Genomic DNA, 23,984 nt, shown 5'->3' on the forward strand with positions numbered 1-23,984 from the left:
CCCATCTTTAGAGCCGCATGGGGTTTAAGATAGGGAATGCATATACTACGTCAGAAATAAAAAAACATAGGAAAGAAAGAAACAAAAGGCTTCTTTTAGAGGTATATGGACTGACAACAGACCAGAACTTATCGAAGGACGGTGCCGGAAGGTATATATGTGTGGTCTGCAAAACCAAGCATCTAACAGAAATGAGCTATGTGAGGCATAGGGAAGGAAAGAAACACAAGGAGAAGCTCTCGGGCAAGAGCGAAGCCAAGTCCAACATTCCTTCACATAGTGTGCGATGCTTAGTTGAGGGGGATAAAAAGGGATACGGCATTACTATTGATTACAAGCTCGCTAAAGAAATGCCGCAGTTCCGCTTTGTAAGTAGTCTCGAGCAAGCCGTTGAGGAGTATGACGAGTGCTCTAAATATCTTGTATTTATATGCAGGCCGTACGAGAACATCGGTTTCAAGTTTGAGAACAAGGAAATAGATAAGAGTTCTATTTATGAAGATATCGACGATGAGACGGGTGCATATACATTCCACTTTTATTTTTTTGAGGGCTCATGAACTGTAGATTCGTTGATTTTTATGTCCCACTTTTTAATCCCAGCAGGATGTTATTTTGTCCTCTGTGCTCGAGTATGCTGGTTGTCAGAAGACAGTCCATGGGGAATGAGCTTTCGTGTAGGATGTGCGGATATCTATATGCAATATCCAAAGAAATAACCAAGTCTGTTCCCATGACACCGAAGAAGAGTGATGGGCTTATTGATGAGGATGAGAACTTGAAGTTTGTATCGAAGTGTGGCAAGAAGTGCGAGTGTGGCTCTGAGGAGGTTTCCTTTGTAGAGCTTCAGACACGAAGTGCAGATGAACCAATGACAATATTTTATAAATGCATAAGATGCAAGAAAGTCTGGAGAGAGTAAACAGTAGATCGCAGGGGCACCTGTAAACAGAATAAAGCATATTTATCTTAACTCGCTTTCCACTGGTAGCTCATCCAAAAGGTATAGGCTGGAACCTACCGTCATTCTTCCTCTCCACATATTTCGATCTCTGAAAAAGCAAAGAAGACCTCACCTTCCTCGTTATTATCCCCTTCTTCTTCATATACAATCCTATCAGATGGCCACTTCTTCGCTATGGTTGTCCATTGGCTGAGAATCCTTGATTTCTCTCCACTCGTCACAAAGAACATGTATTCTGTAGGAAGGCCGTATCTGTAAACTGACTCCACAAAAAGCCTCAGAAGCTTCACGTGAATCAGTATCTTGAGAGCCTCTGTTAGATGGACATGCACGAATGTCATAAGTACTCTTTCGATGGCAGAAAACCTTTCCTCGGCTTTTCTTCTTTCTGCAATAATCTCCTCAGAAGACATCGTGTTCTCATCGAGTTCTCTGACCAAAAAGCCCTCAGCATGCATCGCATTTCTTACTTCCTCCTCAGAGCAGTGCAAGATGTAGAATTTGAAAAGATCGTGGTCTTCGTCGCTGTTTATCTTCTCGACTACTTCTGGTGATATATGGGGAGACTCATCTACTATTCTATTGAACTCCGAGGCTTTGCTCTTCTGAACGATCACATAGAGAACCTTAAGGAACTCGTACTTTTCTTCCTTTCCCACTATTATGCTGAGGTTTATGTCGCACAGGTTTCCCCTTGTGAGTTTTTGAAGCTTGTCACACTCCTTCTTTGCCTCGTTGAACTCCTCGACTTTCTCCTCATATGCCTTGCTAACTCTCTTGTACTCTCCCTCGAGAAGTAGAATCGCCTTGTCAATCGAGTTGGTTACAAAGCTTTGGGTGTCCCATCTGAGGAAGTCCTTGATCTTCTCGATGCTATCGCACATAGCTTTCGCGCTACCCTCGCAGGAGTACCCCATGAATGTTTTGAGAAGGCCCTCGCACGACTTTTCCAATGAGCTTAGTCTTTCCACTTGGTTCACTATCCCCTCTAAGGACACTCCTGTGAACGACGGAAGAGCCACTTGACAAGGACAGATCCCGTACTCCTCCTTGATCTGACTCTCTGTCAGGCAGGGCGCATCCTCTTCTACTGGCAGTCCCACAAGAACGAACATCGGGGTACTGTATTTTGGTGTTTAAGTGAGCTCTTTGGGTGTAAGATTTGTGATCTGGAGTTGAATGGTAAGTAGCATCGACGTCTTGAATTGAATCGCAGTGTTTCATCACTTCCAAATAAATAAAGACAGTGAAACCCTGTGTAAATAATGTATCTTCACAGATCAGAGATAGAGGCTGGAGTTGAAAAGCTTATGAAGACCGTAGAGGACAACGAGGCTTCTGAGAAGTGTAGGAAGCTACTGAAGGAAATCGGCAAGCTTGAAGAAGAAAACATCAGAGACTTCATCAGAGAGAAGCGGGATGTTGTTGATGTCTTTATGAGGGGCCTGAGGGCCAGAAGGCAGGTCCAGATTTTTGTGATAGATTTCATTTACACTTTTCTTGTCAACGATCTTCTTGGTTTGAACGATATTAGTGAGATTATCAATGTTATATCTGAGGGCAGCTGGTGCGAGGCATCGAAGATGAAGATACTTCAGATGAGCTACTACATCATAAGATATGACAACTTCCAAGGGGACCTTGCATTGTCCTTGTTTAAAAGCATAGTGAAGATGATTGATGATAGAAGCAAGCAGGTCCAGACGACTGCAAAGCCCATAGCAATGCATCTTATAGACGTTGCTTTTGGCAAAGCAAGTTCAGTTTTCAAGGAGGAGGCCCGAAGTGAGGAGAGTGAGGTCAATTCTGGTATGCAGGCGGCAGACACTCTTGAAGGTTGTAGGCCTGGGACTGAGAAGCTACTTTTGAGGACGAATTTGGAAGTGGGGAGTCCGATAGACGATGGGATTTTATTTCTCCGGTATCTCCTACAGAACATTGGTGCCTCAAAAGAAATGGGATACTTTGTGATTGACACGGTGGTCCTGATAACCCGAAAGAGCGAGCTTTTTGAGTATGAGGAGTTTAAGAAGGTCTACAGTGCGGAGGTGATGGATGTGCTGAGGGAACTGATAGGGAGAAGATGCTCTTCTAAAGGAAATGTGTATAAGGTGATTTCGCGGCTGGCTGAAAGGCACAACTGTTTATTTGAGAAGGGGATCCAAAGAGTGTTTGATGAGATTGAGAAATCCTATGATTTCTTTGACGACCTGGAGATGGAGATATTTTTGGACTTTTTTGGATCGCTAGATATACTAGTATTCAATAGTTACTCTGAGGTTGTAAGGAGAATCTTCTTCAGGATTCTTGAGGGCACATCGCTTGACAAAGATGCGGGAAGCGGGGATGCCATAAGCGCCATAAGAATTTCACTGAGAAACCAGTTGGAAGCCGAGGAAAAAGCCAACGGAAAGCACCACCCATCGACAAAGGCCTTTTTTGATAAGTTTTGCGAGATTCTACATGCAAAGTTGTCTGGAATTACTAATCCACATCCAAATGTTGAAGACCTGCTAGAGACTGTTCTTAGGTTTTATGCCATTTCTGGGAGCAAAGAGTCACTGGAAGTGTTCATGGCTCTTGGATGCAGGCTTGGGTTTACGGGGGTTGTGTGCAGAAATGCAATTGAGAATAGAAAGCATATCCAAAACTCCTGGGATGTTGTCCTTGGCGGGTGCAAGGATCATCTTGGAAGTATCATTGAGTCTATTGGCACCTTTGATGCTGAGGAGATTTTCTTTCTGATAAAGGCTGTAGAGGGGTTGGAGTCTACCAATGCATGGAGTTCGAAAGATAAGGTAGACTTTCTATTGTCTGTATTCAATATTACCAAGCCCATTGTGGTGGAGCCATTGAATGTAAAGATATTTGAGATGATTCTTAGTGGGATGCTGAGGGAAAGCAGCAGTGACGAAGGCTATTCTATTCGAATATTCTGCTCTGTTCTTGTGGACTATTCCGGGCAACTAGAGACTTTGACACCTGATGTTGAAAGTGTTATTTTCACGCTCTTGCAGAGGATGCTTGAGAGGAACCTGGAGAGGAATGGGCTAGAGATTCTGGAGACAATGTCAGAGGTGCTGAGGATCATAACGCCTGAGAGTTCCTGGGACATTGTTTTGCAATGTGTTGAGTGTTCATGCATTCCTTGCCTATACTCTTCTCTATATCCCATTGTGAGGTGGATTATAGAGGGATCTGGGCATCTCATAAGTAACGAGCATTTTGAGAAACTTATTGACTGCCTACACTTGATGTGCTTGTCAACAAATAGTGAGATAAGCCTGAAAGCGATGTCTATTTTCCAAGACGTGGGAGAGTGCTTGATGAGTAGGAAAGCATTTAATCGATTTCCTGGTGCCGGAGCTGAGGACAGAGAGATGAACTCTGCATGGGCAAAATATATCAAGGTTCTTGGAGGAGCAGCAGGGGACGAAAGATGCATGGTACGCGAGGCGGCGATCAAGTATCTTGTCATGTTTCTTGAAGCAGAGTCTGAGTCCCTGAGTCCTCAAGAGCTAGATTTTGCTGCAAAAAGCGGGCTTGTCCCTTTGTTAGAAAGAGGTAAGCAGCTTCTCAGAGCACAGGAGCAGGAGTCACAATGTACTTTGATGCTGATGCTCGATGAGTGCAGTAGGGTGATTGGAAAGATGGACTACCACTCGGAGCTGTATAGTAAGTTTCTTGAGGTAGTTACTGATGGAGTGTGCCATTCTGGCTCTTCTGAGATCCAGAGCATGTGCATTGAGAGCCTAAGGATGATAGCAAGCAAGTCTTCTGAGGTGAAGCATAGAGATGGGCCGCGCCAGGAGGGAAGTGACCAGAGTTCTGAGGACATGGGATTTAGAATGGGTGCGGGAGAAAGGAAGTCTTTGATGCCTTCGTTCAAGCTAAGGGATCTGGTTTTCAATGCGTACAAGTCGATGTTTGGTATGATTCCTGGAAGTGAGGAATGCTCTACTAATATGTATCTTGAGATGATAGATTTAGCTAAGGAGTTTACATTTAAAAGCTCTGAGATGCGGATACTGATTCCTTTACTCCGTAAGTTTGTTCACAGCGAGAATCGCGTTCTTCAAGAGAAGGTGCTGGACATGGCTGAGATGTGGGGGTCTGAAGCGGATGTACAATTGGAGGCCTACAACGATTGGATGAACTTCAGGGATATTCAGCTGAGCAGGATGCTTATTGGGAGGATAGGAAGGGTATTATCAAGGAACCCTGAGGATTCGAGATACTCTGAAGCGGTTATGGAGCTGGTTGAGTATTGTAAAGAAAAGGCTTTTTGGGAGGATGTTGCTAGGGCATTTATGAAGGGGTCTGAAGGCATAAGATCCCGTGCTTCGTTTCTATCCTTTATAAGTGGGAGTAAGATGATTCTAGATGAAGCTGCTAAAGTTGGAATACCCGAGGATTTACGGGAAATGGAGGATGGAAATGGATTGGCTGCAGAGCCTGTGGAAAGTACGGCGAAGATCGTGAAGAAAAGGGAAAGAATTGTGCTGGAGTTTTTGGTGTTTTATCACAATCTTTTGACGAGATTTGCTCATGCTTGTAGCTCTTTGCAGACCCACACGATGCAGCCTTTTGACCAGGCAACTATATCTGACGTTAGAGAGGGATACAAAGTGATATTTGAGATGAGCGAGGTTGGGTCAGGGCTTGGAAAGGAAAGCATCTGTTTCAAGTGTTATGAGATATTGTTCCATGATGTTGATCTTATCTACAACGATGTCAGAGAAAGGATCAGGAAAGTTCTGAGTGAATATAACGAGATGGAAATGATATATAACGGCTTGTATTCAAGGGTAAAGCAGAGGGAGGTGTACACGATACTGGAGAAGATGTGGAGAAGTGAGAATAGGAAGCTTGTGAATGATGTTAAGGATGTTCTTGTTGAATCTCTCAGGTCGAAGGACTACAAGGTTATTGACCATGTCCGGAAGTGCTTGGAACTTATTCTTGTGCAAAATAAATAAATACTGACCAGTGCAATATTTTTCTAGAAAAAACAGATAAATCCGGAAAGAAAAAATAATAAAAGGCTGAAATCCCTAAAGGTCAATGTCAGAAGAGAAGCAAAAGTCTAATACTTCTAGAGCAATTGGAATTGATTTAGGGACAACGTTCTCCTGTGTTGCTGGATACATAAGCGGGAAGGTGGAGGTTATTACAAATGCTGATGGGGAAAGAACAACGCCATCTGTGGTAAGCTTTGATGAGAACAACTGCACTGTCGTTGGTACGGCAGCAAGGAACATGGTTGGGATAGACCCCACGTCTGTATTGTTTGATGCAAAGAGGTTGATTGGAAGAGAGTTCGATGATCCAAAGATCCAGAATGCTATAAGTGCATGGCCGTTCAAGGTTGTGAGATACAATCACCGGGAGAAGAGGGAGGAGCCCAACAAAGTTCCTGAGGGATCCAACTCCTATGACAACATAGCATTCAAAGTAACGAAGAATGGAAAGACCAGCTACTATGCGCCTGTTGAGATCAGTGGAAAGGTGCTGTTGTATCTTAAGAATGCAGCAGAGGCAAGGCTTGGAGGGACTGTTGACTCTGCAGTTGTGACTGTTCCTGCATACTTCGAGGAGCCTCAAAAGGATGTGACCAAAGCAGCGGCAACGATTGCTGGATTTGACCCCAACAAGGTCCGACTTCTTGCAGAGCCTACTGCAGCGGCAATGGCATATGGGCATATCCAAACACAGAAGAACGCCAACTTCTCTGCAAAGGAGGATGTTCTCGTGTTTGATCTTGGAGGAGGTACATTTGATGTATCTGTACTTGACTTTGAGTTCAATGGAGCAGCAGGGTCTCTTGGGATTGTCAAGGCGATTGACGGAGACACATTCCTTGGAGGACAAGACTTTGACAACTTCTTGATCAACCACTGTATCTCTGAGTTCCTCAAGAAGAACCCTTCGATTAAGAAGAGTGACTTGAAGGAGAGCGCACTTCTCAGGCTTAGGGCTGAGTGTACAAGAGTCAAGGCAGTTCTTAGCTCTGCAACAAGCAGCGCCATCTATGTTCCATGCTTCCACATGACCGATGATCTGAATGTTCAGATAACCCGTGCAAGGTTCGAGCTTCTCTGTGATCACCTTTTCAAGAAGTGTATGGAAAGAACCAAAGGATGCCTGTTGCGCTCTGCAGGTGTTCCTGAGGTTGAATACTCTGCAGATGGAAGCAGACTCCTTCTGAATCCTTCTCTCGAGAAGACATTGAATGAGGTCAGGAACTCCATCAGCAAGGTTCTTCTTGTTGGAGGATCATCGAGGATTCCAAAGGTTAAGGCAATGCTTGCAGAGTACTTTGGTGCACACAAGGTTGTCGAGCCTGTGAATGCCGACGAGGCTGTTGCATACGGAGCAGCATACCAAGCAGCATCTATATACTCTGATGCTGTGGATGCAGGGTCAAGTCTTCTACTTATTGACTGTGTTCCACTGAACCTCTCAATTGAGACTGCCGGGGGAGTTGCAACCCCTTTGGTAAACTGTGGTGACAACATTCCCATCAAGAAGACTGAGACATTCACTACCTACGAGGATAACCAGACGGCAGTGACTATCAATGTGTATGAGGGAAACAGGCCAATGTGCAAGGACAACAAGAAGATAGGTAGCTTCAATTTAGACGGAATTATTGCAGCACCTCGTGGGGTTCCAAAGATCGAGGTTACATTTGACGTCGATCACAATGGGATTCTTATAGTTACTGCACTAGACAAGCAGACTGGAAAGGAGAACAAGATAACTGTGACGAACTCGCAGAACAGACTCAGCCAGGAGGAGATTGAGAGGATGGCTAAAGAGGCAAGAGACAATGAACAGAGGGATAATGAAACAAAGGAAAAGATGACCAAGAGGATGTCCTTTGACCAAGCCATCTTCTCTTTCAAGAGTCTCCTTGAGAAGGCAAACATTCCCCAGGAGAAGAAAGACGAGTCTCTAAAGATCATCAAGGAGAACGAGGAATGGCTTGCAAGGGCACAAGGGCCAGATGACTTTGAAACTGAAGAGCTTGAAAGGAGGTCTAACGAGCTCCAGAGCTTCATGAACGACATCATGAAGGAGTCTGGGATGGGTGGAGCGCCAGCAGCCTAAATAATTAAAAATGGTTTGTCCCTATAATTGGTTGCCTATACTTTTTTTCTTAGCATGATGGTTTAAGAAGCTGATCTTGTAACCCCGGGATGGCTATTATTTCTCTGGTAGTCATCAACGTACACACAAAGAAGATAAAGGCCAAGGCATTCAGCCTTGGGCAGTTTTCGTTCTTCACCAGGGGCAAGGTAAGGGAGACTCTAACATTTATTTCCCAAGAGCTTGCCGAAAAGCTGGAGACATATGAGTTCCAGGAGTACACACACGAGTTCAATGACGAAAAGGTCTACAAGCTGTTCAGCCTAGTCCACAACGACTATGCATACATAGCATGTGCAGATGACGGCTATCCAGGAATTGTGGCTCTGAAGCTCTTGCAGGAAGCAAGACATGGAAATATCGAGAGGCTCATTGACGAGTACAAGGACCCTGCGTCCAAGCACACACTCTTGCAGATACAGAACGAGGTGGAGGAGACCAAGGGTGCACTGTCCAAGACACTGATGGCCGTTCTTGAGCGCAACGACAAGTTAGAGGACCTGGTTGCTAAGTCTGAGCATCTTTGCTACGAAACAAAGTTGCTATTCAAAAGCGCAAAGAAGAAAAATAAGTGCTGCTAACTAAGGGTCCGTAAAATAAATTTAGACACGCCATACTTTTTCCAATTTTCTAGAGGTTGCCTTGCGATCCCATCGGAATGGACCGCGAGTTCAAGCTGTTTTATGAGACACTAGACAAAGGCAAGTTCAAGTTTTTTGCAAGGGGGGAGGCATACAGCGTGTTCAATGAGGACATAGAGATGATTCCCCGGTACAATGCAAAGGATGTGGTCGAGAAAAAGGAAGGAAGGGAGCTAAGGATTTCCAAAGGGGAAATCGAGGATGTTATCAGAATGCTTCTGACGGAGGCTAAGATCGGGGTTCAGGAGTACGATGGGCAGACTCTTCTAAGGGAGGGGTTTCCAGGGAACTGGAAGGACTTCACGGATCTACTGCTAGACTCCAGGAGCGTCCCATCGGTTGCAGCCGTAAAGATAGGAGATGCTGTAGAAATAAGCTTTCTTGTCACATCTGAATCCACAATCTACACATCAACCTTCGAGGATGATGAAATATTTAGTAGCCTATACTGGATCTTAAACGAAGTGAATGTTGTTGAAGTGGTGTATGATAACAGGAGGCTGGATGATTTTCTAAACAGGCTAGGGATCTCCAGCTGCCTGAGAAGAAGTGAGAAGAACACTGCAAAGCTCCTGTGCAGATACCTTAGGATATCCGAGGAAAATTATGAGCACAAGGAATACATCAGGCCGTTTGTGTGCCGTGTAGATAGAAATGTTCTTCTTGCACTGAACGTGTATAGCAAAGATGAGCATTGTGTATCCAAAACCTTCTGTTGCCATACAAACCAGGGATGGCGGCTTCTTCATAAAATGTTTCTACAGCCACTTCGTAGCAAAGAAGAAATAGAAAAGAGGCTGGGCATTACCGACTCATTGAAGACACTCAATCTTGATGTTCTGAAAAAATTTCCAGATCTTCTAAGATTGTCAAGGAGAGTAAGTGGAGGCAGGGTGTCTTTGAGAGAGATTCTTAGGCTGATTCAGACTGTAGATACCATTCCCGAGCTTCTGTCTTCCTTTTCATCCTCCATACCTCTTACCAGAGATGTTGCAGACCCTCTCAAGAAGATTTTTTCGGCATTTGAGCCGGTCAAGGCTGAGGTCGCAAGAGTAGTTGATCTTGAGGCTGCAGAAGAGAATGTGTACAGGATTATGCCCGACGTGTCCCCAAGGCTTCTCAAACTCAATGAAGCCCTGAAGAAAGTTGACGAGGAAATGGGTGATGAGTATGAGAGGGTGTGCGAGACCTTCCCAAAGCTTAGGATAGACAGGGCCTCAGGGGTTTTCAAGACCACAAAAACAGAGTACCAGAAGAGTCAGAATCTTTTTAAGAAGGAGGGCTTTGTCGAGTTAAGCTTTGGCAAAGGTGGTGTTTCACTTACAACAAGGGTGCTTTCCTCCTTGAATGAAAGAAAGATATCTCTTAGAAAGGAAGTAGAGGATGAAGAGAAGGACATTGTAGACACGATAAAGGCCATGCTAAAGAGCTATGTGTCCCACATCGAGTCCTTGAACTACCTGACAGCATTGATCGATGTGTTCAATGCGTTTTCCCTTAAGGCCACTCTCAAGGGGTACTCGAGGCCTGTGTTCAGCGATGGCACATTTGAAATAAGGAACGGATTCCACCCGGTGCTTGAAGATCAGGACTACATTCCTAATTCGATAAGAATGGACGACAAGAGAATGTGCGTGGTGACAGGGCCGAATATGGGGGGAAAGAGCACCTTTCTCAAGACTTGTGGGGTAATTGCTCTTCTTGCACACATGGGGTGTTATGTTCCTGCGGAGTATGCTAGGATTCCAATTCTTGATGGGATATATGTTAGGATCGGCGCCACAGATTGCTCATTCCTGGGATCATCCACATTCATGATGGAGATGGCCGACATAGCGAGGATATGCCATCTAAGCTCTCCAGAGTCCTTGATAATAATAGACGAGCTTGGGAGAGGAACCAGTGCAATCGATGGACTAAGCATAGCACAAGCAGTCAAGGAACACCTTGTCTTCAAGAAAAGCCTGTGCCTCTGCGCCACACACTTTCCAGAGCTCTGCGGTGAAGATGTTCTAAACAAGAAGGTTAGGAACGAAGGAACGCTCCTTATGTACGAATTGGTCGACGGTGTTTGCGACACGAGTTTCGGCATAATGGTTGCAGAGAAGGTAGGGTTCCCCACACAGGTGATCCAAATGGCCAAAGAGTACATGAAAAATGATTTATGAGAGCGCCAACGGATTAAGTTGCTTGTACAGGCCCCACCATCACCTTTGCACAGAAGCACGTTTAATAAAATCATTTGTTTTATTAACTCTGTATCAATAGGCAAGTATTGCCAGCGTGCAGCATCCATGGGTGACTACGACTTCGAAGGGTTATCTTTGTCTTCATTGTCTTCGGATCCAAACGTTATTTCATAGAAGTTGTTTCCATCGTGTAGCAATGGCCTCATACTTCCCTCTACAAACCTTAGGTTATCATGGGATTTAGTAAAGACCAGCAGTCCAGTTTTCATGTCAAATATATTTACGATGTGGGGCCCAACACATATAACATGGTTCTTGATCACTTTAAACCCTAGTGGATTGCAATTCCACAGAAAGATGATATCTGTCCGCTTAAGCTTCCCAGTGTCGTCAACTATGAATCCCATGGAATTGAAGCACAAGAGGAACTCATGGGAAGAGACAGGGAAGATCGACTTTGCAACCATGTTCTTGAGCCCATGGAATAGCACAGGGATGAACGGGTCATAGACCTGCAGAAGCTCCTCAGACCTAAGGGTCTCCATATCGACAATCTCAAAGTCCTTGCATCCTATCACAATCTTCTCCGAGCAGAAAAATACATTGTACACCTGCAGACCTATATATAGCTTTCGCGAAAGCTCGATTGTAATCGAGTCGAGGGACACCACCGCCAAAAAGAGAAATATGGAGACAGATTTGCCGTCTCCAGAGTCTGTTGATGCAATGCAAGGCCCCTGCTTTGTTATTCCATAGAAGAAGTCCTCAATGTTGTCCTTCAGGACATTTTCTTCAATGCTTGTTGATTCAACATTGAAATGGGAAGCATACAGAGTCGACCCTGACTTGTATAGCATGATTTCATATGTGGAGTCGTAAATTATCTTATCTACCTTCCTGTCTAGGATCTTGTCGAGCTTCTTATTCGAGAACCGATAAACCCCGTCTCCTATTGCTACAATATACATGGCTCTCTGTGCAGAAGTGTATTCGGGATCGTCATTTCTGTCCAGGGGAGGTGAAATCCTGATGCTGCTTACAAAAAAGTCTGCCGTGGGAAAGAAGCTCTTCCACAAGGATTCTTTCTTGTTGGACGAATTTTCGCATTCCTCCCTCCTAGGCTCCTGCACCTCCTCCAGATCAGGATTCTTCTTTCTCTCAATGTCGTTCCTTCTGGTCTTATGGAACTTATCTATGAGCTTGGTTAGGTCTTGATCCTTAGACTCCTCCGAGTATCCAATATTGGCTGAAGATTCCTCATCAGACAGTGTTCCGGTACTGGTCTCTAGGCTATCTGAAGAAGAAAAGGACTCTTCATACCACTTTATATCGTTGGCTTGGCATGCATACCTCACAGTCTCGTCCACTTTGTAGGGCAGCTTCTTGAAGGATATGTCACCTCGAAGATGTGCCTTGATCTTGAAAATCGCCTTCTGAATTATGTTGTAGTATACATCCCTTTCTCCCTTGTCATAGAAATATAATCCCCAAACCCGTATGCCTCCCCTTTCAAACAGAAATAGAGGATACAGATTCTGGAAAAACGGGTCTTCAGGAAAGAACCTGACATTCTCCTTGACCGCAACCAGCCTCGACATAAACATCGGCTCTTCGTTGATGTATATCTCAGAAAACTTGTCTTCCGGATAATCACATATCAGCATCAGATGGTCAAAGATAAACACCTTGAACATCTCGGGCTCTTCATTCGAATGGCTTCTTATCAATGCTTCTCCTTCCTTTAGTAGCTTTCTTTTGCTTTGAAATAAGCCCAAGCAATGCTGGTTTCTAATACTTTGCTTGTACCTGAAGTTAATCCCCAGCTTGTACATTGAAAACTGCGTGCTAAACCTATTGAACTCTTTGTCTGCATTCTTCGCTATCGCCATGAACTTTTCAATTAGGTTTTCATACTCATTCTTGAGGTCCCCCTCCTCGTTCTTGGCTATGGCCTTCAGGAGCAAAGGATACCTTGCAAGCTTTTGTGACGGCCTGTACAAAAAATGCTTTATCCCAAGAAACGAGGAATTCTTTTCTCTCAGAAATTCCTCTGCCCCCTTTGCAAATTCCGGATAGCGGTGTATAAGCTTCTCAAGCTCAAACTCAGCCTTGGGAAGCCTCCTTACATATTCGTTATACAGCTCAAACTCTTCAATGTGCTTGTTGTATATTGAAACATACTCTAACTCCTGCAGGCTCGGGTTTTCGGCATCAACCTTATCGATCATATACTCACTAGTATTTTTCATGACATTCTCCCCCGTCACCTTCGAATACATGCTAAGGTTTGCCCTCCTCATATCCTCGCATATCCTATTGTGGAGTTTTTCGATCCTGTCCATGTTAATAAATATCCTGTCGCATATCTCATACTTGACTTTCGGGGTACTGAACAATGGGTATCCAAGAATCCATATTCTGAACTCCTTTTCCCAAATAAGAAGATCCTGGATGTAGGACTTCTCGCTCTCAAAAATCTCTCCAATGGCTTCGATACGTTTTTTAAGCTTTGACATATACAATAGAATCCTTTGTTTTCTGTATTTATCTCTTCTCAATGTTTCAGAAAGAAACATCAGTAGCGTTTGTTGTTAATCCACTGGCAAGAGGGAGCACAGCTATCTATCCTTGAAGACCTCCGAGTTCCTTCTCCTCAAGTGATCTGCTACATTGAACATCGTTTCCACGCCCACAATAGACGGCTTCTGGAGCAGCTCCATACAAACATCAAAGTCTTCTTGGATTATAGCATTCCTCATTATGATTATTGCAGAGGCACAGCAATACAACACCATCTCAAATCTGTATGTATCGCTGAGAAACCTGTCCCATAGCCATATGACATCCTCAATTTCAAAGCATGACATAAACATCAGCAGTATCCACTTCATGTGGAATCCTCCCTCCGTCAAGCCCTTTCTTCTCATCATAGCATACAGCTCCTCGTCCGCCCCTCTAACTATCTCCATAACCATGGACATCCTGTGCATTATCCCTCCGCTGCATTGGTCAAGATCTCTTATGAAGTTATCTCCTATCTCAACCATCAGCGAGTTAAAGCAGAAAAAAGAGTCCTCTTCACAATGCTTCTTGTCATCCTCATCATCACTTGTGCACAGCACATAGTATATGGCTATTAGGATGAGATTCATGCCCTGGACATACCTTACAGACGAGTTTGACATTGCATAGCACTTCAGTATCCTCTTGATCACATCTCTGTGTGTTTCTCCAGAGCCCAGGGATACGCTATCCAGAAATTCGCAGTACCTCTTTTTTTCCTCGGAACCTCCACAGCCTGTTCTTGGCTTAATGAATGTCCTTGAAACATCGTTGTCAATCACCTTGTAGCACTCTTCTTCTCCCTCAAACCCACTTCCGACTCTCTCTGCATAGAAGCTATACGAGTTCCTCATGTTTCTGAGAAACATTTCTGTCTTGAACTTGTTCTTACTGTAGTATCCAAGAAATACCTTCCAGTACTTCGGCCTGAGCGATGAATTGGAAAACCCGTAGTAGCAGTACTTCTTTATCTCGCAAACATCAAGCGGCGTAGAGTCTGTGGGGTTTATCTGCTTTGATATGAGGCTGTGCAGCACCGTTCTTTCTCTTTTTCTATGAAAATTCATCACCTCCCTCTCTGCACTGATCCTATACAAGTTCTGTTGTTATGTGTGAACTTCGGCCAATAAGCTCCGGGCAATGTGCATTGAGTCTTCTGGGGCGATTGGGTTCTTATAGCAAATCCTTGACCAATCAATGACACCGGAGCAAGAAGAGGCTTGCAGAGACATGAACCATTGCGCTTTCCTGAGGTACAACAAAACTTCTCTGCCCTAATGCTCCTAGATTCGTGAATCAGGGTCGACCTGTGCTTCCCATTGGCACATGAGGCCGCAGACTGCGTGGAAAAGGAGTTCAGTATTAAAACGGAATGCAAGAAATGTATCCATGCATTCAAGAGAAGCTTTGGCTCTTGAGAACGGTGCCAAGTATAGAGGTGAGCAGCTTACCAATGGAGGGTCGTTCAAAATAGAGATGAATGTCGACATCGTTGACATCGAACAAGAGTTTATCTGCGGGACGTTTGAGATACACAACCTTACCGATAGATACGAGCTTCTCACGACGTATTTTGAGGGCGAGATAGTCGGAAACATCTATCCATTCACGATGGAGGAGTATTCGATGGCAAATCCAGACATAATACACTGGAAGCTTTTCCCAGAATGGAAAGGAGAATATGTCTATAGAAAGGGATCGTATGATATAAAGAAGAGTAATTTCATGTACATCAAAATCAAAGAACTGTTCTTGCTGCCCGACCCCCGGCTTAAAACCATACCCGGGGCGTCGATTGATGGGCACTACTATTGCTGCTACTACAAGAACCTTGACTGCTTTGCAGGGCACTATTATTACAAAAACACGTCGAATCTAATATCCCAGCAGGTGCTTTTGGACAGAGTGTTCTTAAGAAAATCGAGGAGCAGGTCATTTAGCAAGTGACATTGATATATCATTAAATAATAATTTCAATGAAACTCTACGCCAGGCCCGGCGATGTGTTGAGATGAATCCTCTCAAGATTTGACAGGACTTTAAATGTTTTTGTGGAGGACCCTCGATGGATGAGGGTTGGAAAGTAAAAAGGCCACCTAACGGGACGAAGGCGGAGTCCAAGCTGTTTTCTGCACAAGGACACAAGTGGAAGTTAGTTCTATCGAACAGGGGCGGGAGGATATATTTGGCATTGGAATACCAAGGGGGATCGTACCACGACGTCCTGACAACATTTTGTTTTGATATTAATGGGAAGAGGCACGAGTATCAGTATCAGTTTTCGATGTTCAATACCGATATTGGAATTTATGTTGAAGACAAGGACAGCTATGTGGTCAAGGTTGATATAAGCGTGAGGAGTGGATACTACAACTCAAGAAAGGAAACGGGGCATGTAGGGCTTCGGAATCTTGGAGCAACTTGCTATGTAAACTCCCTAATGCAGGCCTTGTTCAACATAGCAAAGTTCAGGAACGACGTCTTTGGGCTAGAGCCTAGCGGAAGGGTGCTGCTCCTCCAGAAGCTATTCAAGGAAATGCAGGTGGAAGAGCATCCCGTGGACACAACAGACTTTGTTGTGAACAACATATGGGTGGATGATGTTCATGTCCACCAGGACATTCACGAGTTCTCGAAGGTTTTTTTTGATTCTCTGGAGAAGGACAGCAAGAGAAAGGACTTTATAGAGGATCTAATCCAGGGAGAGTTGACGACCTACATAGATGGAAAGTGCGGATGTGTCCGGAAAATAAAGGAGAAGTTCCAGGATATCCAGGTGGAGATCAGGGACTTCCTCAACAACAAACTGTCATCAAATCTCCACGAGTCTTTGAAGAGGTATGTGGAGGCGGAGGTGCTTGATGGAAATAACAAATACAACTGTGAAAAGCATGGGTTTGTGGATGCAAAGAAGGGGGTGCTGTTCAGGTCTCTTCCCCCGGTGATGTTTGTTCTTCTGAAGAGGTTCAATGTTGACTTTGAGACAGGAAATGGCTATAAAGTGAACGACTACTTTGAGTTTCCCTCCTCAATTGACATGTCACCGTTTATGGAGAAGGACGATGGCGAGGAGAAGCAGTCTGACGAGACATATGATCTCTATTCTGTGATTGTGCACAGAGGAGACCATGACGAAGGACACTTTTATGCTTACTTGAAGATTGGTGGAAGATGGCTCAAGTTCAACGACACGGTTGTGACAGAGGCTGGGGAGATGGAGGCCATGGAGCATAATTTTGGAGGAAAACATCCTTACAAGGACAAGATAAGGGATTACTCGGGATACTATCTGATTTATCTCAGAAGAAGTATGTCTGACAGCCTGTTGAATATGAAGGTTACTATTCCTGGAAGAATAGAGGAGATACTAAAAAAGAAGCAAAGCAAGGTCCCGATCAAGTGTATAAAAATAGATAACATCAGGAACTATAGGGGGGTTGGATTCTACAATGTCAGCTCATACGACTATCCCCTGAGTGGATATACTGAGTTTATTATAAAAGAGGGAGATAGCATTAAGCTTCTGAAAAATAACATCGAAAAGCACCTTAACACTCGGAGATTCTTGTATCTGTTTGAATGCACCAGGATGGAAGACACCAAGAAGATGGATACAGCAGAAAGGCCAAGCAAGAGGATTAAAGAGGATGCCCATGGGTCGATGGAGCCTGAGACTGGGAAGGGAGAAGATATTTCCAGGGCCATCGAGTATGTAAGACTCAGCCATCAGAGGAACGTGAGCCTTGTAAGCGACGGGTTTGTCAACACTGATGCTGACTACTTCATTTATGCATGCTATCCAGAGGTTGACTTTAAGAGAAACAGGCTTATCTTTCTGAAGGTTTTTAGTAATATGCCCTGGTGCGAAGACACACTACCCACCTCTTTAAGGCTTTGTGCATGTATACATATGGAAGGAACGATCAAGGACAATATGAGCGTTATCATTGAGAAAACAGGGCTTGAAGATGTTGTGGTGTTCAGGGAGTTTGATTTCTCGTCTGCATTGGACCCGTCTACTGATGTTTCTAGCCTTCCACAAGGAGACGTCTTGATTAGCGTTCGAAGGGAGGATGTCCTGGAGTTCCTTGACTTTATAAGCGATTTCTATAGAAGACTGTGTGTGAATGTTTCCTGCGGCCCTCACAACTTCACTGTGTTTGTGAGAAGGGGATTGACGAGCACAGAGCTTGAGGGCAAAATCCGGCGGTTTGTAGGGTCTAAGGAAATCTTCCTGAAGAGAGGAGAGGCTGTTTCTGATAGCTCAGGATTCAGGACGGCAGTGGAAGACTTCACACAGTCGGATGCGGAGTCGGATGCCCGTGAAAGCCTGCAAGCAAAGAACACTGTGACTTGCACTATCAGTCCGGAGTATCAGGTGGTTTATCTGGGGTTCTGCAACAAAGAGATGGACTACAACTCTGTTCCTCATCTTCACATTTTTGTAACCAAGATCGGGTGCACCTCCCTGGAGCTAATCAAGAACGTTCTTGTGTCTCATTTTATATGCCTCAATCCTGTGCGGGGGCATTCTCTGAAGGCCCTGAGGATAGTAGACACTGTTAGAGATACGCTGTATCTTAAGGGGTTTGGGATGTCCGAGGAATTTACCGCCAATGGGATGTGTGTTATCCAGCCCTTTGTAAAGAGGGCTATCAAGACAGCATACTACAGTGGAATGTACAAGATAATAGGGTTTCCATTCTTCTTGCAAACAGATGCAGAGAGCGTTGCTGAGTTCAGAAAGAAATACAAACTGTTTGGGAAGATGGTTATGTTTGACGGAAAGAGCTATACAGACTTAGAGCTCGACTGGCCTATGAGCAAGTTCAATGACGAATGCTTCCTGTTGATTGAAAGAACGTAGCTTTACTATTAAAAGATGATGTATTTCCAGGCGTGGTTTAACAAGGTCTTCTGTGGATGGAAAGACAATAAAAATGGATGGTCTAAGAGCCCTTGAATGGAATTTGAGGAGTGCGGAGAGGGGTATGCTGACAAGCTTGATCTGAAGTCGGCGTTCCTCGGAAAGCTACCTGGGGACAGGCCACTGCTAGAGGAGCTGGGGATAGACTTCAGCACAATAAAGAAGGAAAGCCGCCTGATTTTCGGGGTTTTCCAGAAGAAATACGTCGACTTCTCGTTTGTTAAGAATGCAGATCTTTCTGGGCCGATTGTGTTTATTGGGCTGTACACTCTTGGGCTTATCCTGAACTACAAGATCCACTTTGGATACATATACTTTATTTCTTTGTTGACAGCCCTATCCATGTACTTCTTATTGAATGTCCTTGACACAAAACACATAGGGTTCCTTGAGTGCTGCAGCGTCCTTGGATACTCGTTTCTTCCTGTAGTCTTTTTTTCGTTTACAAACATTCTCATGGGAAGGATCGGAGTTGGATTCAAGGTGTTCTATGGGCTTGGGTTTGCACTGTGGTCGAGCTACACAGCGTCTGTGGTGTTCTGCAGGTATCTCTCGCTCAGCAACAAGCACCTGGTTGTTGGATATCCGCTGTTGCTCGGATACACAGGCTTTGTAATGGTTGTTCTTTTTTGAAATAAATCATATAAATATTAAGGTCTTTGGGTTTGAACGCTATCATGGGTATGGACATATTTAATATTTGTAATTGATCTCGGAGATATAAAAGAAAAAACAAGAAAACTGGGATGCGAAAAAATGACTTTGACGTGAGGGAGATGAACGCGGCACTAGGTCTTCTGAAGCTTGCAAGGGAAGGGAAGAGCGAAGGAGATGAGCCCGATATAAGAACAAGGAAGACAACATTCCAGATGATGGTTCTCAAAGAAGTCTTCAAGATCGCGCCGCATCCATCCACACTCACAAAGACGGACCTTGCACTTATGATCAAGCTTCCATTGAAGGCTGTGCAGATATGGTTTCAGAACGAGCGGAGCAGGAAAGAGAGAGGTGGAAGGACTGGGAAGAGAAGCAGAGGAGGGAAGTCCGAAAATATAGATCCTGTTAAGCTGCTTAGGATTATAATGAAAGTTCTAGAGAAAAACAGAGAGGGACTTAGCTTCTGAGTTGCAGGATGTATTTTTGCATATTGGTGTAAGATGAACAGAGGGTGTTGGCCTCTGTATGATTTCCTCCAATTTTGAACATAAATTAAATATGAGCTTTCTTAAGAGGAGATATTTAATATCAACTACCCGTAACTTCCTTATTAGGCTGGGCGGAGGATTACCTAAAAACAGGACTTGAAGCGTCTACTTCTTTTCACAGTGCAAACTTGGAATCTGTTTTTGTAGTTGAGAAATAAGCTTAAAAGTATTGAGGAGGATACCTGATTGCGATTAAATTATAAATCTATTTAATAATAATATTATGTACTAGACTTTATTCAGGGTGCAATAATTTCAAGGAACAGATAGAGTTTTAATATCTCGAAGTGTTTTCAACAATAGACATAATTTCCCTCAAATCGATGGTTCTTGAATCGACGGCATCCTCAGCACTCTGGTTCTTCCCTTTGCTGATGTGTCTTTTGTTCTGAAACCATATATCTACAGCTCTCGGAGATAAGGAAATCAAAATTCCAATATCAATCTTGTTTTCCCATGTTGGATATGGAGTAATTTGGTATATCTTCTTGAGGACCTCCTTCTGGAACTTGCTTTTCCTGACCTTCTCGCCCGGTTTTTTCAGGCATCTCTCCGGGTGAAACAGTAAAACCATTCCAAGGGCAGCCTGAGCCTCCATCTCTCTTCGATCAAACACCTTGATGGTGAAAAATTTTGGATCTTTTTGTTTTAGAAATCGCCTGTTTAGGTCTCAGCCCCTTTCGAAGCTCCAATTGCCTGGAGAGTACCGATGTCATTCTTATCATCATGATAGATCAGGGAGTTTAGATCCTATCATGTTTCATTTAGATTCGGCATTTAAATTAAGCGATGTCTTGATGTATTTGACATCATATCTACGGCTAGGCAAAAACTGTGGAGGGCCAATTTACTATTGATGGAAATTATGTGTTTCCCATGGCGCTTTTCATCTAGGCCATGCTGCTAGTAATTACCCGCTTTTGGTATCCATAGATGGAGAAATACGAGGTTCAGGAAACACTTGCAAGCGGATCCACGGCAAAGATTAAGAAGGTGGTAACCACTGGAGACAAGGAGTATGCGATAAAGCTGATGAGAAAGGAGAGCGTGCCTCTGAAAGTGTTTTTGAGAGAAGTGAAGATACACAAGTCTCTGAAGCATCCAAATATAGTCGAGATTGTTGATTCATATGAAGACAGGGAGAGATATTGCATTGTAATGAGGCTGGGCTATGGAGAGGTGGGCAGTATGATTCAGTCTGGTGTGGGGTTAGACCCGCTTTTGGCAAATGTTTATTTCAGACAGTTAGTTTCTGCAGTGAGATACCTGCACTCAAAGGGAATATGCCACCGGGACATAAAGCCGGAAAACATGCTTATTGATGCGAATGGAAACCTTCTGTTGTCAGATTTTGGGTTTTCAACCTTGTTTCTCCGCAAGGGAAAGAAAAGAAGGCTTCGATTGCTTGCAGGGAGTCCTGAATACATGGCGCCTGAAGTCTTTGAGGGCGACTACGATGGAAGCCTTGCAGATATATGGTCTTGCGGAATAAGCCTCATTGCATTTTTGACGGGCACGCTTCCATGGGGTGCAGCAGAAAAGTCTGATGAGCAGTTCTCCTCCTTTATATCGAAGAGGGACCATAGTCAGGCACCCTTCGATAGAATAAGAGGACAGGTGATGAGGCTTATAATGAAAATTCTGGTTAGGAAAGAAGATCGTTTGTCTGCATCGATGATTATGGAGGATCCATGGGTTGTGCAGCCCAACAGGCTTCTCAATGAGTCGGGGCTTTGTAAAGATGCCCACGGGATATTTGAGCTGATTCCGTGCAAAAGTAAGACTGCACTCCACTTCACTCAGCCTGGTGAGATGCACAAGACACCAAAAGCATGCTTTATTTCTTCGCAGCCAGAAAGAGTTAGAGGAGGAAACGTCCATAGGCTATATGCTAAGAAGGTGCATGGCAGGTGTGTTGTGAAGGAGATATGCGAGGTTCTCGACTCGATGGTGGTTTCCCACAGGGACGCCGGGGAGTCTGTCGTGTTTTCTACAATTGATTCCAAAAGATCAGCGCTTTCTGGAGAAATTGGTGTCAGGAGGCTAGATGGAGATTACTGTGTAACTGTCCGCAGGACGAGGGGAGATGCCCGAGAATTCGAGAAGTTTGTAAAAGTGTTTGAGGGCCTGATTGGATACAGTAGCAGGATGCACCTAAATAGAATTACATAATAATGATATTTGATAAATAAACAAAACTAATTCCTTTCTCCTAGAAGATCGATATGAACAAGATGAAAAAGAATGATTGGAAGCATACAGGGTTTGGAGCTCTGTCGGTCATACAGGGATACCACAGAAGGATGTCAAGGAAGATCCAAAACATCTTTTTCATGGCCTTGGCGCTTCTTTCCTTTATTTTCCTCTATAAAAAATATTTTTTTGTTTGTAGAGCCAAGGAGGATCAGAGAATGGAGAGGATGTGCTTAGATTTCATAAACAAGAGGGTTGATAAATGCCTACAGCACAAGTCAAGGTATGAGCAGAACAAGGAGTTTGCAGCAATCAAGACACATCTCCCGCTCATCCCGTTGAAGATGACTCGATCGAATGCGGTTTTTCTGTATACATATAGGAAGCCTTATGTTGTGATAAAGAGGTGTATTGCGCCGGGCACACCGGGGCTTGCGGAGGACGAGATTCTTATGTCTCTTGACCACAAGAATGTTGTGAAGTTTCTCAAATCGTTTAGGGAGAAGTATATGAACCTGAGGGAAGAGGAAGAAACGATTATTTGGATATTTATGGAGCACATGGATAGCAAGGTGTCCCAGGATGTTGTGAAGGGAAATGAAAACAAGATAAGGGAGATAGCTAAGGGAATATTGCACGGGCTCAAGTATCTTCATGGAATGGGGATAGCGCATCTTGATTTAAAGATTTCAAATGTCATGGGGAAGGAAACGAAGGACGGGATTGTATATAAGATCATTGACTTTGGGTTCGCCAGGAAGCTTGAACATGTAAATGACAATGCTGAGATCCAGATTCCCTCGAAAAGCTTTGGGACATATCCATACAAGCCTCCTGAGACGTCCCAGCTGAATATGCATGGGGTAAAGGGAGACATATGGTGTCTTGGTGCCATAGTATGGTTCCTGTCTCGAAGGCAAACGCCGTTCTACTTTGACGACGGGCGGAAGAACCTAGAGGAATGGAGGATGTTCATAAGAGGAAGATTATCCATTTCCTTCAAACCCAATGCGTCACCAGCGCTGAGGGATTTTGTGAAGAAATGCATGAACTTCGATAGATTTGCAAGGCCCAATGCCTCTGATCTCCTTGAGCATCCTTTCATTACTGGAGTACCAATGAAAGTGACTTCTGAAGACTTAAATGAGATGAGCGAAGAGTTTTCATCTACTTCTGAATACAGTAGCATGGAATCTGAAGATTAAAGTATTTTGTTTTTACCTAGGCTTGGCTATGCAATTGTGCCTGTACACATAGCCTTTGGCAAAAGCCCTCTGATGGATGGATCTGAGGAGCTAAAATACCTAATGAGGCTTCTACCGAAGTACATGAAGGTTGGGGGAGAGGAATATATCCTTTACAGGATGAACGAAGCTGTGGGTGAGGACAGCTGGGCTAGGGCGATGTTTTGTGGAAGATGTCTTCATCTTTATATTCCTGTGGTGAATAGTAGAGTGAGGTATGATGGTGTGCTGACCATTGAATGCTTCGGATGCGGCGAAAAACATGTGTTTGACAAGGTGTCTGACGTGTTTAGAAAGGATCTGCATGAAGGCAAGGAGACAACGCTTGAATATTATTTTAGATGATACCTCCCAGAGAATCAAGGCTTTGTTACGCAAAAAAATTTGCCCTTCGAGAATGACTGAGCTGATAGAAGCTGAATCCATGGAGCTATCAGCTGTTGCCCACATCAAGGCAACGAAGAACGATACATTTGTTCATATTACGGACATGACTGGGTCTGAAACGATTGCAAAGATAACTGGTGGGATGAGAGTCAAAGCGCAGAGGGACGAGGGATCGCCGTATGCCGCCATGCTTGCAGCACAGGATGTTGCAGAAAAGATACTTGGGCGTGGAATCAAGATACTCCACTTCAAGCTTCGAGGAGCCGGGGGAGTTAAGCCGATGGCTCTTGGCCCTGGTGCACAAACGGCAATCAGGACCTTGATACGTGCTGGGCTCAGGGTTGGAAGAATTGAAGATGTTACGCCGGTTGCAAGAGACCGTGTGAGGAAGCGCGGTGGGCACAGGGGAAGAAGAGTTTGAATAAAGCTGCCTTTATTTACGTATTTTGTTTGACAGATTTATAGCAAAGGATATGTCAACGCAGTTTGATGGGCCTATTTGTTTCCCTCACTGCCAGCC

General features: G+C 44.2%; 18 protein-coding genes across 18 annotated transcripts; 14 read left to right on the forward strand and 4 right to left on the reverse strand.

The window, feature by feature from the left end:
- Positions 1-17: 17 nt before the first annotated feature.
- EHEL_030390 (splicing factor 3a subunit 2) lies at positions 18-560 on the forward strand (the record flags this gene model as incomplete). Its single annotated transcript, XM_003886868.1, has 1 exon — positions 18-560. The coding sequence occupies one exon, from the start codon at positions 18-20 to the stop codon at positions 558-560; it is 543 nt and encodes a 180-aa protein (XP_003886917.1).
- Positions 561-607: 47 nt separating this feature from the next.
- On the forward strand, positions 608-922 carry EHEL_030400 (DNA-directed RNA polymerase subunit M; the record flags this gene model as incomplete). The annotated part of the gene is made up of 1 exon (XM_003886869.1): positions 608-922. One exon carries the CDS (start codon positions 608-610, stop codon positions 920-922), a length of 315 nt encoding a protein of 104 aa, XP_003886918.1.
- Positions 923-1,023: 101 nt separating this feature from the next.
- Positions 1,024-2,079, reverse strand: EHEL_030410 (vacuolar H+-ATPase V1 sector subunit C; the record flags this gene model as incomplete). The annotated part of the gene is made up of 1 exon (XM_003886870.1): positions 1,024-2,079. The coding sequence occupies one exon, from the start codon at positions 2,077-2,079 to the stop codon at positions 1,024-1,026; it is 1,056 nt and encodes a 351-aa protein (XP_003886919.1).
- A 150-nt stretch (positions 2,080-2,229) lies between these two features.
- On the forward strand, positions 2,230-5,943 carry EHEL_030420 (uncharacterized protein; the record flags this gene model as incomplete). The annotated part of the gene is made up of 1 exon (XM_003886871.1): positions 2,230-5,943. One exon carries the CDS (start codon positions 2,230-2,232, stop codon positions 5,941-5,943), a length of 3,714 nt encoding a protein of 1,237 aa, XP_003886920.1.
- An 85-nt stretch (positions 5,944-6,028) lies between these two features.
- EHEL_030430 (heat shock protein 70) lies at positions 6,029-8,077 on the forward strand (the record flags this gene model as incomplete). The annotated part of the gene is made up of 1 exon (XM_003886872.1): positions 6,029-8,077. One exon carries the CDS (start codon positions 6,029-6,031, stop codon positions 8,075-8,077), a length of 2,049 nt encoding a protein of 682 aa, XP_003886921.1.
- An 89-nt stretch (positions 8,078-8,166) lies between these two features.
- EHEL_030440 (synaptobrevin/VAMP-like protein) lies at positions 8,167-8,697 on the forward strand (the record flags this gene model as incomplete). The annotated part of the gene is made up of 1 exon (XM_003886873.1): positions 8,167-8,697. One exon carries the CDS (start codon positions 8,167-8,169, stop codon positions 8,695-8,697), a length of 531 nt encoding a protein of 176 aa, XP_003886922.1.
- A 77-nt stretch (positions 8,698-8,774) lies between these two features.
- Positions 8,775-10,925, forward strand: EHEL_030450 (MutS-like mismatch repair ATPase; the record flags this gene model as incomplete). The annotated part of the gene is made up of 1 exon (XM_003886874.1): positions 8,775-10,925. One exon carries the CDS (start codon positions 8,775-8,777, stop codon positions 10,923-10,925), a length of 2,151 nt encoding a protein of 716 aa, XP_003886923.1.
- Positions 10,926-11,059: 134 nt separating this feature from the next.
- EHEL_030460 (Rho/Rac/Cdc42-like GTPase guanine nucleotide exchange factor) lies at positions 11,060-13,462 on the reverse strand (the record flags this gene model as incomplete). Its single annotated transcript, XM_003886875.1, has 1 exon — positions 11,060-13,462. One exon carries the CDS (start codon positions 13,460-13,462, stop codon positions 11,060-11,062), a length of 2,403 nt encoding a protein of 800 aa, XP_003886924.1.
- Positions 13,463-13,564: 102 nt separating this feature from the next.
- On the reverse strand, positions 13,565-14,575 carry EHEL_030470 (putative GTPase-activating protein; the record flags this gene model as incomplete). Its single annotated transcript, XM_003886876.1, has 1 exon — positions 13,565-14,575. One exon carries the CDS (start codon positions 14,573-14,575, stop codon positions 13,565-13,567), a length of 1,011 nt encoding a protein of 336 aa, XP_003886925.1.
- Positions 14,576-14,897: 322 nt separating this feature from the next.
- EHEL_030480 (vacuolar import and degradation protein) lies at positions 14,898-15,455 on the forward strand (the record flags this gene model as incomplete). The annotated part of the gene is made up of 1 exon (XM_003886877.2): positions 14,898-15,455. One exon carries the CDS (start codon positions 14,898-14,900, stop codon positions 15,453-15,455), a length of 558 nt encoding a protein of 185 aa, XP_003886926.2.
- A 118-nt stretch (positions 15,456-15,573) lies between these two features.
- Positions 15,574-18,375, forward strand: EHEL_030490 (ubiquitin carboxyl-terminal hydrolase; the record flags this gene model as incomplete). Its single annotated transcript, XM_003886878.1, has 1 exon — positions 15,574-18,375. The coding sequence occupies one exon, from the start codon at positions 15,574-15,576 to the stop codon at positions 18,373-18,375; it is 2,802 nt and encodes a 933-aa protein (XP_003886927.1).
- A 96-nt stretch (positions 18,376-18,471) lies between these two features.
- On the forward strand, positions 18,472-19,068 carry EHEL_030500 (Rab GTPase-interacting Golgi membrane protein; the record flags this gene model as incomplete). Its single annotated transcript, XM_003886879.1, has 1 exon — positions 18,472-19,068. The coding sequence occupies one exon, from the start codon at positions 18,472-18,474 to the stop codon at positions 19,066-19,068; it is 597 nt and encodes a 198-aa protein (XP_003886928.1).
- Positions 19,069-19,181: 113 nt separating this feature from the next.
- EHEL_030510 (homeodomain-containing transcription factor) lies at positions 19,182-19,559 on the forward strand (the record flags this gene model as incomplete). Its single annotated transcript, XM_003886880.1, has 1 exon — positions 19,182-19,559. One exon carries the CDS (start codon positions 19,182-19,184, stop codon positions 19,557-19,559), a length of 378 nt encoding a protein of 125 aa, XP_003886929.1.
- A 355-nt stretch (positions 19,560-19,914) lies between these two features.
- EHEL_030520 (homeodomain-containing transcription factor) lies at positions 19,915-20,238 on the reverse strand (the record flags this gene model as incomplete). The annotated part of the gene is made up of 1 exon (XM_003886881.1): positions 19,915-20,238. The coding sequence occupies one exon, from the start codon at positions 20,236-20,238 to the stop codon at positions 19,915-19,917; it is 324 nt and encodes a 107-aa protein (XP_003886930.1).
- A 335-nt stretch (positions 20,239-20,573) lies between these two features.
- EHEL_030530 (serine/threonine-specific kinase) lies at positions 20,574-21,812 on the forward strand (the record flags this gene model as incomplete). Its single annotated transcript, XM_003886882.1, has 1 exon — positions 20,574-21,812. The coding sequence occupies one exon, from the start codon at positions 20,574-20,576 to the stop codon at positions 21,810-21,812; it is 1,239 nt and encodes a 412-aa protein (XP_003886931.1).
- A 53-nt stretch (positions 21,813-21,865) lies between these two features.
- EHEL_030540 (protein kinase) lies at positions 21,866-23,038 on the forward strand (the record flags this gene model as incomplete). The annotated part of the gene is made up of 1 exon (XM_003886883.1): positions 21,866-23,038. The coding sequence occupies one exon, from the start codon at positions 21,866-21,868 to the stop codon at positions 23,036-23,038; it is 1,173 nt and encodes a 390-aa protein (XP_003886932.1).
- Positions 23,039-23,110: 72 nt separating this feature from the next.
- EHEL_030550 (uncharacterized protein) lies at positions 23,111-23,422 on the forward strand (the record flags this gene model as incomplete). Its single annotated transcript, XM_003886884.1, has 1 exon — positions 23,111-23,422. The coding sequence occupies one exon, from the start codon at positions 23,111-23,113 to the stop codon at positions 23,420-23,422; it is 312 nt and encodes a 103-aa protein (XP_003886933.1).
- A 52-nt stretch (positions 23,423-23,474) lies between these two features.
- On the forward strand, positions 23,475-23,885 carry EHEL_030560 (40S ribosomal protein S14; the record flags this gene model as incomplete). Its single annotated transcript, XM_003886885.1, has 1 exon — positions 23,475-23,885. The coding sequence occupies one exon, from the start codon at positions 23,475-23,477 to the stop codon at positions 23,883-23,885; it is 411 nt and encodes a 136-aa protein (XP_003886934.1).
- Positions 23,886-23,984: the final 99 nt, after the last annotated feature.

This window comes from Encephalitozoon hellem, chromosome III, assembly GCF_000277815.2.
Source record: "Encephalitozoon hellem ATCC 50504 chromosome III, complete sequence".
In the NCBI taxonomy this organism is placed as follows: domain Eukaryota; kingdom Fungi; phylum Microsporidia; family Unikaryonidae; genus Encephalitozoon; species Encephalitozoon hellem.